The sequence below is a fragment of the Lissotriton vulgaris genome, chromosome 11, assembly GCF_964263255.1.
Source record: "Lissotriton vulgaris chromosome 11, aLisVul1.2, whole genome shotgun sequence".
NCBI classification, from domain to species: Eukaryota; Metazoa; Chordata; class Amphibia; order Caudata; family Salamandridae; genus Lissotriton; species Lissotriton vulgaris.
This window is the reverse complement of record NC_141699.1, coordinates 58,164,031-58,179,075: the sequence shown is the minus strand read 5'-3', so window position 1 is coordinate 58,179,075 and position 15,045 is coordinate 58,164,031. Positions and strand designations below refer to the sequence as shown.

The 15,045-nt window shown below is 48.4% G+C and overlaps 1 protein-coding gene across 1 annotated transcript in view; it reads left to right on the top strand.

Annotated features, from left to right (window-relative positions):
• The first annotated feature begins 323 nt into the window (after positions 1-323).
• LOC147678955 (chymotrypsin-like elastase family member 1) overlaps positions 324-15,045 on the top strand; it is a 29,304-nt gene continuing 14,582 nt past the window's right edge. Inside the window, exons 1-3 of the mRNA XM_086944702.1 lie at positions 324-409; positions 1,015-1,103; positions 13,871-13,971. Of these exons, the coding sequence (XP_086800828.1) occupies positions 370-409; positions 1,015-1,103; positions 13,871-13,971 (230 nt within the window). The 5' untranslated portion in view covers positions 324-369. The remainder of the gene's footprint in view (positions 410-1,014; positions 1,104-13,870; positions 13,972-15,045) is intronic.

Sequence of the window (15,045 nt, the reverse complement as noted above, 5' to 3'; positions counted from 1 at the left end):
GGTGGGGTAGCAGTACCCATGTAACCCTCCATTGACCCCTCCTGGCTTGCAGTGACATCCCCCCCATTTTTGGGGGTGTGGGGGTGGCGGGTTTCAAACATCACCTGGCCCCCTATTGGCCAGGCATTTTTGCACCACCCTTTGCACGCCCCGTTTCTAGGGGAGGGGTAGAATCTCTCTTTGTTGTTGGACACACAGCAGCTGCCCAAACAGTTTATTCCGGTCAAACTGGTTTTTCTGGGTTGCTTGAGGCACCGGCCCGCAAGGCTCCCTTCCGGGACGGCCCCTGCTAGTAATTGGCATTTGGGCTATAAAAGGGGAACCAGCAGTTGGAGTTTTCAAGCAGTACTTTCCTGAGGCTTATCCACAATGCTCAGGCTCCTGGCCTTCGCTTGCCTTGTCCTATCAGGTGAGTACATCCCTTGAAACCTGTTTCTTGGCTTCATGCATCTTCCACGCTAGTCTGGGTTCATTTTCCTTGTAAATTATCTACCCTGAGCCTGACCTTTTCCCAGGGCATGCTAATTTCCGGCTTTAAACAAGGAAGGCTCTTTTTACTAAAGGCACCACAGGATTTGAAACCTACCTGCCCGGTGGATTTATGTTCATGAAGGCTTGTTCCTAAAAATGATTTGCCCGGGTGGCCTTCAGCGCCCTTTGAAACTATTGGTTTTGATACAGGTGCGACTGGCCCTGCTGAAGGCACTGTAGACCAGAACTTGTGAAGGCTTACTACATTGGGAGCAGAGATAACAGGTGCTAACAGAACAATTGAGGACAAGATGGTGACAAAATATACCATTATGTGGAAGCGTTGTCAGAAAATGCGCATTCTCCGCTGGCCTGGTCTTGTTGGCACAGAATTTTTGAAGGTGTGTGGTTGTGGCTCTGGGTTTTAATGTGGCTAGCCTTTGCATGGAGACATCCATGGCACCCCTCGCTGGCTTGGTAGGAGCCCCAACTTTTGAGAACGTTGAAATGCCCACTCATTCTGTTCCTCTTCTGTTTTCACAGGACATTGTTTTGTAGCAAACTTTGATCCCAATGTCTCTGTACGTGTCGTGGGAGGCACCGAGGCCAAGAAAAACTCCTGGCCGTCCCAGGTAAGTGCTAGACCGCCCGAGATTCTGCTTAGTGCATCATTCAAGTGTTACAAAACATTTTCCTCCTCGGATGTGCTTTTAGTATGTTTGTATCATTACATAAAGGGTAGACCCAAAAGTACTGGGACCTGGGTATTCAATGTTGCAGGGAAAAATGGTCCCAATATACATTCTTAAAGCTCCTTTCAGTGATCGGTTCCTGAGGGCTGACAGTTTTCCCCGCGATTCAGGCAAGGGGCTGTCAGTTTCAAGTTAACTGAACCGCCGAGGAGCGATTGTATGCCCTTGTGTAGAAAGTAGTGCGCATACTTTTGGACAGAATTTCTGATGCAAATGACCAGTTTTTTAATTTAATCGGCATTGGTGGAGGAAACCCATGGTTCCTTCTTATGTTTAGCGCGCTCTCTGGTGGTTTTAGAAGCCTGTGTGCCCCTCATCCCTCAACTCAGCCCCCCATGTAGGGCGGCTCTCTGGTGCCCCATTTCACCCCCTCCACACGTCCTAGTCCTGAGGAAGACCCCATAGTAAGGTGGACCTCAACCTACGGTGCTCGGGGGTCGAAACGTAGACTTTTGTATTTTTGCCAACCCAAGAACAACAGATCATTGTTACTGTGTTTTAATGTATGGGCATGGTTAATAACTGTTTAATTCCAAATCTTTATTTCGATCACATGATCATAAAAGATGTACAAAATTTACCACATCAATTAAAAATGCGGAATATCAATATGTCATTAATATGAAATACATTAAGGATTAAAAAAGTAGTCAAAAATGGTGCCAGTTAGTCAAGGGATGAAAGTTTGTCAAGAGTCTCCGACCCCCCTTATCAGTCGGGTGCAGGCATACCACATTGCAGTTAAAAATTTTGGCATAGCGAACACAATTGGCGGAGATAAATCAGTCTTTAAAACTCTGTATGCGGGTAGGAATGTTCTAAATCCCAGGTGCTTGAGGAGGGGGACAAGCCAGTGTTTCCTGCTTTTCCGGTAGGCTCGACAGAAGAAAACCACGTGCACATCGTTCTCCTTTGTGTGGGCACATGCAGGGCATGTCTCTGTGGCAGGTCGAAAGGACCATACTTTAGTAAAAGACCTGAGAGGAAGGGTCCCGTAGCTCCACTGCAGGAATAGCTTTCTTGTTAGAGCCGGAGTCATGCCATCCAAAACGCATTCAAGGTTATATGAGTCTTTAGTTTTAATGAAATGTTAGGGATCCTTCGCGAGTGCTATCCAGAGCTCGAAGAAGCATATTGTCATAATACGCTCTGGACAGCGCTTTCCTCTGAATCCTATTGCTTGTGCTTTCCGGGTCTGACCATAGGTCTGGTAGTCCAAGGGTCTCACTAGTTCTCTTGATGTAGTTTAACCAAGGCGTCTTGGTGGCAGTGGGCAGGGATAGAAATTCCTGTAGCTCGGTTCTATAGGTGGTGAGGTCTTGACTGCTCCAAAGACGACGCCAAAAAGTTAGTGGTTTGAGCCCTAGTTCCTCCGTAATAGGCCTCAGACCCAGGTCCAGTCTCAGGGGCAGGAGTGGAGTGCTTGGGGGAAGGGCTGTCAGCTGCCTGAGGATTTTTTTTTCTGTGGTCAGCAAGTTATGCGACGGGATGTGGCCCCACAACTCTCCCCCATAGGTAACTGCCCCCTGCGCCTGGGCTTTATAAATTTGGATTGCAGGGCCGAGTGGGCGATATGGTGACTTCTTCGCAATTCTCGAAATGCCTCCCGCCCTCTGGGCCAGTTTCATGTTTGCTTTTGTCCGGTGTGCCCCCCACGTTAGATTTTGGTTTAGGGTTATCCCCAGGTACTCAATTGTGTAAACCCTTTCCAAGCGCACTGTACCAAGCAAGGGGTTGGGGCGTTTAAAGGGCATAGGGTTTAGGATCATGAAATTAGTTTTCTGCGGGTTGATTTCAAGTCTCCTTTCTGTACAAAATTCCAGAAAACCATCCAGCACCCGCTGTATGCCCATTGGGGATTTGGACAGCAGGAGGTGTCATCCGCAAACATAACTGCGGGCACCCTGCTGCCGCTCAGTTTTGGGGCGTCAATGTTGGCAATCCTTGTCAGGTGCGCGATTACCCCGTTCACAAAGAGGCAGAACAGGGTCGGTGCAAGCACACAACCCTGTCTCACCCCTCTGCGAACGGGGAATCTTTCAGTTAAGTTGCCGCTTCTCCCGCACCTGACACGTGCGAAGTTATTTTGGTGTAGTTTCATCAGGATTGCGAGGATATCTTTTGGGACGCCTAACTCCTCCATTACCTTCCACAGTTTTGATCTTGGCACCAAATCGAAGGCAGCACGTAAATCCACAAAAACCGTGTACAAAGTGTCGCCCTCGATCAGTGTGGTCCTCCAGTAAATAAGGTTTAATCGGAATATTTGATCAACTGTGGACACCCCCCTCCTAAATCCCGCCTGGTATGGGCTCAGGGTATCTGTCTCCTCCAGCCAGTTCTGCAACCGGTCCAGTATTAGCCTACCGAAGAGCTTCTGTTGGACGATAGTTGGCTGGAAGCAGAGGAGATCCCTTTTTAAATATTGGAACCACCTCTGCACCCAGCCAAGTATCCGGGACCTCCATTCCCTTAAGGACCGCATTGAATATCAACAGGAGATAGGGGGCCCATACCCCTGGCTCCTGTTTGAATAGGTCGCCTGGCACCCCATCAAGCCCCGGGGCTTTGCCTGTTGACAACCCCGCGATAGCTGCCCGAACTTCTTTTTCAATGAAAGGTTCACCCTCTGGGTCACTCGCTAAAGTGCAGGGGGGGGACTCAGGGCCTCATCCTCTAATGCATATAAGGACAGGAAATGGTTTTGCCATATGCCCGGGGCAATATTGGGTTCAATTGCCGAAGGGAGATCTTCTGATCCGTTATTAACTACCCGCCAGAATTTACAAGAGTCTCTGGTAGCTAATGCGCCAGAGAGTTCCTCCCAGTGTTGTTGGTCCCATTCGGCCTTGGCGTTTGCCAGCAGTTTCTTATATGCCCGTCTTCTGGCTTGTATCTCCTCCCGGCTTCTACACGCCTTAATTGCGAGTAGAAGTTCTCGTTTGGAGTTCCGGCATGTGGCATTATACCAGGTCTTCTTGTGTGTCCCACTAGTTCTACCTGCACCCTTTACAAAAAGATCTAAATCCATGGTGTTTATTAGATCTTCATGCGTTCGCCATAGCTGCTCTCTATTTTTTTCGTTGCTAAGTTCCTCGCTAAGAGCAAATGCCTTTTCCAGCACTGGGATAATTCTGGCATACAGCCTGGGTAACTTAACGCCACTTGTGACCAATTTTCCCCATCTTACTCTCCTTCTGTTGTTCTCCAGGAGTAGCCCTGTCTTTGCCCTTTGTTCGTCCTGTCCCATGTCCTCATTACCTGGCATGGCATATTCAAGTTCCAGGGCGTTATGGTCACTGTCCAATCTTTCAATTACCCTGAAATCGATAATTCGGGACCAGCATGACAATTGGACTAGAACGTAATCCAATCTGGATTCACTTCCTGCCTTATTGAAGGTACATTTGCTTGGCATATCTGATTTAGTACGCCCATTGCAGGCCCTAAGGCCATGATTGAGAGTAAGGGTGGTTATCTGCAGAGCGAGGGAGGTCCAAGCTCTTGGTGGGGGTGCCACCGTGGCAGGTACCAGCCATTTTGAATCCTCCTCTAGGGAGGGTCCATCAAAAAGGCCATGCAATGGCTCGTAATGCGAGTTCAGATCCCCTCCAACCACGTAGTGGAGCTCCCTTGGAATTTCGCTCAGGAAAGCGGAGAGTTCCTCGATAGTATTCGATTCTCGTGCTATGGCTACTGGTCTCGAATAGACGTTTATTATCGCCAGTTTGGAGGAATTTGGCCATTCTAACAGGACGGCTAATATGTCATCAGAATCCACAGTTAGGCATCTGGCCTGACAACCCAATTGGGAAGCTACCCAAATTGCCAGCCCTCCCGACGGTCGACCCCAACCCCCCCATTTAGCAGGTTTTGAAAATACTGCAAACCCCTGGCACGTGTACTCCTCTCTTGCCCAAGTTTCCTGGAACAGGCAAATGCTTTTTGAGTTGATAAAGGAAGCCCATTCCTGACAATCCATTTTATTACCCAACCCAGCTACATTCCATGAAATCAGGTTCAGTGTTGGAGGCCTTGTGGGTGGTGGCTCGATGTCAGAATGGTTATTCTCATTTGTGCCCGGATTTACCATTAAATGTTGTAACAATTCCCCATGACCAACCCATAAATTCCTGCCATTACCAGATGTGTCTGCTGTAGAGTGGGCGGGATCTCGATAGTGTGCAAGCTCATTGGGAGCAACTATCTGTTCCCATGGAACCGGGACTTGTTCAGGGGAGATGGTTCTGTCCTCACTGCCATCTATGGAATAGAAGTGGTGCTGGTCCCTGCCTTTGGACTTGAGCTGTCAATCAACCATTTCAAGGCTGCTGTACCTGTTGAAGGTGGGAAGGTAGACTGGCTGGTAGATTCTATAGGGCCTGGGAACTCCTCTCTTTTTTCCCCCCCATCCGCCCCCCTCCTAGTGCTAATCTCCCAGCCCTCCTCGTCGCCATATGAGGGTAAATGCTCGGGCGCCATTCTCCTATGATAGTAGGGGTCCCTCCTCCCTCCACAGTTACTCTACCATTCTCCCGCCATTTCTTGATGATAACCCCATCTCTGATCTTCTGATGTATACATACTCGATGGGTAAAAGAATGAGAGGGGGAGAGACTGGATGTGGTTCCCTTGATCGTCAGGGGCCCAACTGCAGATGTAGGAGGCTGTCCTGGGTTCTCTGAAGCTAATCAGGACGCAGTCGCCACTGATTGTTTTTCTCATGTTTCCCACCCAGGTAGCCCGTCTTACCATAAGAATATCACTAGTTGTACCTTGTCTGTATATAGACAGCCAGTTGATAACTTTGTTCTTAAGGGAGGCGGTCGTCTCTATGGCGGTGGGTTTTATCTCGGGTACCCCCGCTAGAATTACTGTGAAGGGGGACGCCTCAGGTGGTAAGTTCACAGGTTTGGTTTTGCTACATTATTTTGCGTATTATCTGGGGGTTGCGGCTCTCTCTGTGGCTTGTTAGAGGGAATGGCATTATCTTTAGGGTGTGTAATTATGTTTGGGGGTGAAAGTGATGGTGCCTGGGTTTGTGTGGGTGGGTTGATCGTGTTTGCGTTAGCCAAGGATTGAGGGATCTTATTTTGATTGGGTTTGTGTTGCGTATGTTGAGAGGTAGCTGGGCCGTTTTTCTTTGTCATGGTTGTTGGCTCAACACCCTTTTTAGGCTTTGGATCTAACCGCCCTTTGGCTCCGTTGCTTTCTGATTTCAAGCTATCTGCTAGCTGGACTGTAGATTTTTTAATGTTAACCAGCCTAGCTTCAATCTTTATCAGGCGGGCTTCCAAGAGGCTTAAAAGAGACCTAAGGAGTGTACCTATGTCTGCGAGTGTGATATCCTCGCTGGAGGATTCCATTGAGATATTGTTGGAGTGGGATGGTGTATCCATAGATACAATGATGATAGGTGGGGCCACTACTCTATCCTCGGATGAATGGCCCAAGCTGGTATCGCCGGAACTAACAGCGTCCGTTACGGGATTGAACTTAGGAGTTTTTGCCTTACTCCCTCCCTTAGTTTGCCCCCCTTTCTTCCTTTTTTTGGATAGCTCCTTCCCTGGCTCCACTTAAAAGATCGGAAACTTTCTCACTAATGGTGGCTATGGCCGAGTCGTGGCCAGAGGTTGAAAGTGGGGTTTGTGGTATTTGGACCGTCGGTAGGGTCATTAGGCTCATGTCCTCGAGATCACTTAAGACCTCCTTTGTGAGGTCTAGGTTAGTAAGTGACTGATTGACCCCCGATGCCCCATTGGTAGGGTTGTTGGCCTCTAGCCTTCCATCAGGAGTGTTGGCTAGAGCCAGTGGGCCCATTGATGATCTCCTTACTAAGTCAATTTCCTGGGAAATATGTCTCTCAAGCACAGCAATGTCCTCTATCAGAAGTGATCCTGCTTTAACAAAATAGTTATCGATGGTACCTGCCGCAGCCAGCGAAGATTTGCTCCTTGTTTCCCTGGTACACATTCCGATGTCTGTATGATCCGGTCTTTGTGGGGGATGGGATGGTGAAATGGTCCGACCAAGGGGAGTGGCCCGGTCCCGGTCTCTCCCGTCCTCGGACGGCCTCAAACGGCCCGCCCTTTGCCCGGGCTTTGCCCCGTGCTCCGTCCCGCAATGCGCGGTTGCCCTTGGTTGAAATACACAGGTAGGGAGGGGCAGGGCTCACGCGGGAAGAGGCACCAGCTGTGGATCTCAAGAGGTATGCTGGTTCTCGCAGTCCCGGTGTGCCACGCTCTGACCACACAACAGGGTCCTTCCCAGCAGGTTCAGGGAGGAAACAGCGTCCAATCGCTCCGATGCAGTCCCGGCAAAGTTAAGAGGCAAAGAGCATGCAGGAAACTCCTACGAGCGGTTCCCGCGGAGCGGGGGCCGCGAGCAGTAAAGTACAGGTAGGGGGGGCGGGGCTCATGCAGGAAGAGGCACTAGCTGTGGATCTCAAGAGGTATGCTGGTCCTCGCAGTCCCAGTGTGCCGCGCTCTAACCACACAACAGGGTCCTTCCCAGCAGGTTCAGAGAGGAAACAGCGTCCAATCGCTCCGATGCAGTCCTGGCAAAGATAAGAGGCAAACAGCATGCAGGGAACTCCTACGAACGGCTCCCGCGTAGCGGGGGCCGTGAGGAGTAAAGTACAGGTAGGGGGGGGGGGCTCACGCGGGAAGAGGCACCAGCTGTGGATCTCAAGAGGTATGCTGGTCCTCGCAGTCCCGGTGTGCCGCGCTTTGACCACACAACAGGGTCCTTCCCATCAGGTTCAGGGAGGAAACAGCGTCCAATCGCTCCGATGCAGTCCCGGCAAAGTTAAGAGGCAAACAGCATGCAGGGAACTCCTACGAGCGGCTCCCGCGGAGGGGGGCCGCGAGGAGTTAAATACAGGTGGGGGGGGCGGGGCTCACGCGGGAAGAGGCATCAGCTGTGGATCTCAAGAGGTATGCTGGTCCTCGCAGTCCCGGTGTGCCGCGCTCTGACCACACAACAGGGTCCTTCCCAGCAGGTTCAGGAAGGAAACAGCGTCCAATCGCTCCGATGCAGTCCCGGCAAAGTTAAGAGGCAAACAGCATGCAGGGAACTCGTACGTGCTTCATCTGTTTAAGTTTCTATGTGGCTAAATGATATGCCTCTGGGATGTCGACTGTTTATTTTGTGACTACACTGAACCCTTTGTAATGTCTACACAACTTTAATCCTCACAAAATCACTTACCTTCCCCACTACTCCTCCCCTCTTTTTTTCCAGGCACAACGTTCATGCTTAATGAAAAGCTTTTTTCATATATGTGCTTTGATGAGGATGTGAATAAACAAACATCTCTCACAAATTCAATGTATAATTTTTCGTTTGTACAGCATAAAGAATTGTTTGTGTTCTTTTAAGAATGTACACTGGGACCATTTTTCCCTGCAACATTTAGTATGTTTGTAGCACAGCCATTTATACCACACATATAGGAGGTAATTACTTAACAAAGCAGCCTCACAGAAACAGACAAACCAATATTAATAAAGGCAGAATGAATAAACAGAGCTCACAGCCTAGGATTTGGGCAGTCGCATTGTTCCAGGCAGGGGTTCGGCCTAGAAAAGCTTGGAGAACAATCACCTCAAGCTTACCCATGTTCGCTCACTCAGTTCTGTAATTTATGTGCCTTCCTGGATTTGCAATCTTGCATTTTTAATGGAGAAGGTAACACACCAAACAATGGTAATGCAAAGACAAGCATTGGCTTAGCCAATAGGTCTTGCCTTTGGAATCTTATAAGTATTTAGTTATGCAGCACAATATCCTTCGAGCAACAACATCAAGTGTTGCATGGCTAAACACTTATAAGGTCCCAAAGGCGAGACCTACTGCTATGCCAGTGCTTGTTTTGTGCAAGTCAGGGAAGTACCCAAGCACTGATCACACAGTTGGGGGAAAGAACAGGCAAACGCGTGGCAATGAACTGGGCACTCACAGCCTTATCACAGCTCAGGAGGAAAGACTGTAAATCACCAGGAGGAGAGGAAAGAAACCAGGTGCCTCTCAAAGCAGCCATCGCTGGCTGCAGCCGGGCTTCCTCCTCTTTTTAGACAACAGCGTGTACAAAAAAAAGAAAAGAACAATAACTAGGGAGGCCAGGAAACAGAGTGCCGAACTCCGATGGAACAGGGGAAACATGGGGACTGGGATCTACTGGTATGTGGGTCTAGGAGATCTGACACAGGTTAGGGCGCATGGCTCAAGACCCAAAGCGTTACTGCAAACTACCATGAAGAGACAATATACTGTACACTCATCAGACCGACTAGAATGGATGGTCTAATTAAGTCTGCTGGCTTGCTGAACTGATCATGATCACAGATTTTATTCTCAACGGGTCCATTCGGCCTTTCATCCTTCAGAGGTCGATAAAATGAGTTCCACTGAGATGGATAACAATACACGTGTAGCCTGTGCCAAAAGCCCCAAGGGTTGATGTGTGCTCTTTACAAATACATGTTTTGCAAGACCCACTCGTACCTAGGCCCTTCAGGGAATAAATACCTCTTTAAAAATAACACACGCCTTTCAAATCACACACCCTGCAAACCACACCCAGACCAGTGTGGTTCAGGAACAAATGCCTATCGGAGACCCTGCTCTAGAGAATCGCAAGTAGTCAAATGTTTTCAGAAAACGCACGGAGGCAAAGTAATAGCCATCTGCTGTGTTATACAGCTACCCAGTAGAGTAACATAGCATATGGTTTACAGAGTTAAATGTGAATAGCAGGCTAGTATGCTAGCTAAAGTTTTACACAAATATTATGCGGCAGCAATAAATCATTTTCCCTCAGATGCTGCAAGTCACAGTGTGTGCCAACATTCGCCTAGGTTACAAACATGCAGTTATACACAGGGGTTAAAACAATTTAAAACTATTTGTGAAGTGTTGTGTTCAGTGGTGTAATCATTACATCATCAATGATGCTGAGAGTACAGCAGTATGATCGAACAACGTAAAAACTACCAGTTATCGGTTGAATTGCTGCTGCTCCAATGTTCATTATAACAGTATTTACATCAAAGCCCCCATTTGCAACAGATTGCATGGGATGCACACAGTTTTCCTGCTTTTTCATATTTTGCCTAGCAGACTTTTAAAAAACGTTTTGAAGTTGCAATCGGTTTCAGTTACAAGCTAATAAAATAGTCGCACTTTAGAATAGTTGAGCGCATTTGCAGTTAGAAGCCTGTAAGTTGTACCTAGACATTTGTCTGTGTTAAGTACACATACATTGTCTGAAAAGCATGAAAACAAGAAATTCAATGACTGCGACTCTTATCACAAATTCAAAACTAAAACAATCAGACTAAAACCACAAGACAACTTAATGTACAAACAAGCTAATGATAATTTGAACCCAAGGTTGTGCTCCGAGCTTGCCACTGCAATTACCGTTTTTCAAAAACATAGCGCGAAAAAAACACCAGCGCGATTGCATAGCGATGCCCCAGGCTGTGCAGGGCTTTTCCATTTATTCACCAATGTAATAATCTGTTATATCTTGAGTTTCCCGATCAATTCTACATGAAGTATCCATCTTCTTATTGATTACAACATAATCCAGTCCTCACACAGGGCTCAGTATCAATCATGACAAATGTACTTCCTCAATGCCACCACAAACTCCAGAAATTCGCAGCTTTCCTAGAATGACCAGAAATGCCCACGACCAAATGATACACTTTTGCATAAATTCACTTTGTTATCAGAGGCAGGCAAGGCATGGAGTCTGATTCAACTATTTAATTAAAATACGCAGATTAAGTGGCTGATTAACCACCCACACCGCTGGAGACATATGCGCTCTATTCACAGTTAGGCCGATAATGGAAATTCCACTCGTGGGTACTACTCCTGCCACTCTCTATGATGAGAGGGAACTACTCCCAGATGGTATAGCGGACATCCCAACCCGGAATGGTGGATCCACCAAAAATGTCTGATGTAGGTAACGCTGTGAAATAACGAAAGGATGGATGGATTTCCTCGCAAAATCCAGTTAGATGTTCCTAACAGTTTGAAAATACCAGCACATTTAAGAGTTTAGATAAATGGACACAGACAGTATACCCTCCACTTTGGTGATACAAATTTCAGTCCTCATATTTAGCAGTATAGCAGAAAACCTGACATTTCCGTGACAGCGGAGGAGTAGGATCTGAAATGGAATAAATAAAAATATTATGCCGGAGTTTGACCTACACAATTCCCAATTCCATAAGTATCTTCAGCTCCGCCATGCTCTGTCTCCCCTGATTAAAAAACATACTGCACTGCCAGAATTTCTCCCACTGAAGGGTAGACTACTGATGGGAGATCTGGGAGGACACAAAACCCGCCAACTATCCCAGACCCTGACCACACATTCCAAGATAAACATACACCTGACAAGGGCAGCGTGGGAGGCAGATGTACCGACCCTTACAGATGATGACTGGACTGAGGCTCTTGCCAGTCCTAGGGGTTCAGCCGTGTCCTCTAGATATAGATTGATCCAGTTCAAATATCTTCACCAAGTGTACTACACCCACCTCCGTCTCTGGAAGATGGGAGCTATTCCATCCCCCACCTGCCTCCGATACAATTCAAGACAAGGGTCCTTTCTCCACACGGTCTGGCCTGCACTGCACTACAACATTTTTGGTCAAGGGTATTGTCTTGTCTTGGGGTGGGTGCTAGGCTGGGACCTCCCAGCAGATCCTCGATTAACCCTTCTCCATAGCACAGAAGATATTGGGGGGAACAGATATAAAAGACATTTGCTATTTTTAGGACTAACATTGGCCAAGCGTGACATAGCTCAACATTGGAAGTCCTCCTTTCCCCCGGGGGTGGCGGCATGGAAATCTGCCTTGGATAAAAGTATGTTGGCCGAAGTGGCGGAATTTCAGGCACGAGGCTGGCCACAAAAGCATGGAAAGATCTGGACCAGGTGGGCTGAATACCGGGGCATTGACCTATCCATCTTCCCAACATCAGTGAATCCAGACCCCATCAACAGACTTATCATTAATGACTCTCCAATGTAATTTGCGAATGGACCAGTTCTAGACATGCCTATGAGCCTGTACGCATATATAGTGCTTCATGTGGGAGGTGCGGTGCCAGGGAGGGGGGATGTTGGTTTGAATGCTTTATTGATCCTCAGGTGCTACCCTCACCAGCAGGGTGTGTACCTATAACCTGTAATCTGTCTGAACACCGCTTTGTGGGGTTCGCCCCATGGTACGTAGTGGTAGTGTGTGGTTAAAACGCATTCTCCAGACAAGGCTGGAAATGCTAATTCTTCTACATGAACATAAAAATGATACATTTCATAGTGGCTAAGCAGAAAATCCTCTTGATAGTATGCTTAAATAGTTAGTGAAGCACATGCTCTGAATGTACACTGCAGACCTACCAACCATCACTGCATCGATTGTCTCTGCTAGGCATGGTTCAAAGATGTATAGTTAAGAAAACAAGCTGGTAATGTTGTGCGGGCGTGAACGGGAGTAGTGGCGCGCGCTTGTGGCTAAAAGCAAACTGGTGGCTGCCTTTGGTAGCACTTTAAAAACCCGCTTACTAAATGTCTCACCAGACCAGCGCATGCGCTGGCTCTAGCAATACCTTAAAAAACAATGACGGGAGCAGCATATGACAGCCCAATTAAGAAAAACATGAGAGCTCTGTAAGCAGAAGCAACCACTTCAACTCATCGAAGTTGGACAGGCAGCCCCGTAGTTGGGCAGGCAGCTGCAGATTTGGGCAGGCAGCTGCAGAGTTGGGTATGCAGCCGCAGAGTTGGGCAGGCAGTCGCAGAGTTGGGCAGGCATCCGTAGAGTTGGGCAGGCAACCGCAGAGTTAGGCAGGGAGCAGCAAAGTTGGGTAGGCAGCCGCACAGTTAGGCAGGCAGCGGCACAGTTAGGCAGGCAGACGAAGAGTTGGGCAGGCAGCCGCAGAGTTGGACAGGCAGCCGCAGAGTTGGGCAGGCAGCCGCAGAGTTGGGCAGGCAGCCACAGAGTTGGGCAGCGAGCTCGATAAGTCACCGCTGTTTAGATTGTGGCAGAATCTAAAATATTATTATCAGCACCTTGATCCTGGACCCCTGTGGTCAGGTTTTTCAACAGTGAGCCCGTGCATCCCTGGGGCAGCAAAGGCAGACTCCCACTGAGGGAAGGACGCAGGTGCACACCAGCAGTGCCAGGATTCAAAGCACTCTGATTCGCTGAGCTAATCTCAGGGCTCCATACAAGACACTGATAGCAAGTGTGACTTCACTTTCAAAAGTTAAAAACAGACATAAAATATATTTATGTGAAAAATAGTAAAAGAGCTGTGTCAGGCAGGTGTTCACCGGGCTGCTACTGTAGAATGTGTGTGCGGATGGATGTTTTCCAATGTTACTGACACTCTGCTGGTGCTACTGTACTACTACGTGTCTGTGAATATGACTGGTGACTTTTTCATTAGGAAGATTTGCCAAGTCCCACCCTCCACTTGCTGGAACTTGAAGACAGGTATTTGGGTTCTACAAATAGAGTGGAGGTTTGAGCTGATCATACTGGTTCGTAAAATGTATGCAAACAGGCTGGGTAACTTTACTACATGTCACAAACTTGGATCTTATCTCCTAGATTTCACTCCAGTACAGCTATAGTGGCAACTGGTATCACGCCTGCGGCGGGACCCTGATCAGGAACAACTGGGTGATGACGGCTGCTCACTGCGTGGACAGGTAATCAACGGAGACAAGACAGGCAGGAAACCGATTCTTTCACTGGAAAGGAAACAAGCTTCCGGGGACCGGTTTCTGGCATTACAGCCGTCTTCGGCCCGGCTTGCTTGAATCCTGATGGTGCAGTGAGCAAGGGACTCATGTCTGAGCATACCCTTCCACGCTTATGGTGGACAAAACAACTCAGAAAAGGGTGTGGTGATGGACAGAGTACCTGAATTAAGCAGACCACTCCTACCCAGTCCAAAGATCAGGGCTTGATCCATCACCGTTTTTTAGCTCACTGCACCATCCCAGCTCAGAACCTGGCTACATGCAAATTAGTCTGACCCTGGCCCAGTGCATCATGGGACCAGGGTAGTTACCCTGAGCCTTACCTGTGGTAGGGAGTGGAGGGCTGTGCTTGTAGTTACCTGAGTCTTACCTGTGGTAGGGAGTGGAGGACTGTGCTTGTAGTTACCTGAGTCTTACCTGTGGTAGGGAGTGGAGGGCTGTGCTTGTAGTTACCTGAGTCATACCTGTGGTAGGGATTGGAGGGCTGTGCTTGTAGTTACCCTGAGTCTTACCTGTGGTAGGGAGTGGAGGGCTGTGCTTGTAGTTACCTGAGTCTTACCTGTGGTAGGGAGTGGCGGGCTGTGCTTGTAGTTATCTTAATCATACCTGTGGTATGGAGTGGAGGGCTGTGCTTATAGTTACCTGAGTCTTACCTGTGGTAGGGAGTGGAGGGCTGTGCTTGTAGTTACCTGAGTCTTACCTGTGGTAGGGAGTGGAGGGCTGTGCTTGTAGTTACCTGAGTCTTACCTGTGGTAGGGAGTGGAGGGCTGTGCTTGTAGTTACCCTGAGTCTTACCTGTGGTAGGGAGTGGAGGGCTGTGCTTGTAGTTACCTGAGTCATACCTGTGGTAGGGAGTGAAGGGCTGTGCTTGTAGGTACCCTGAGTCTTACCTGTGGTAGGGAGTGGAGGGCTGTGCTTGTAGTTACCTGAGTCTTACCTGTGGTAGGGAGTGGAGGGCTGTGCTTGTAGTTACCCTGAGTCTTACCTGTGGTAGGGAGTGGAGGGCTGTGCTTGTAGTTA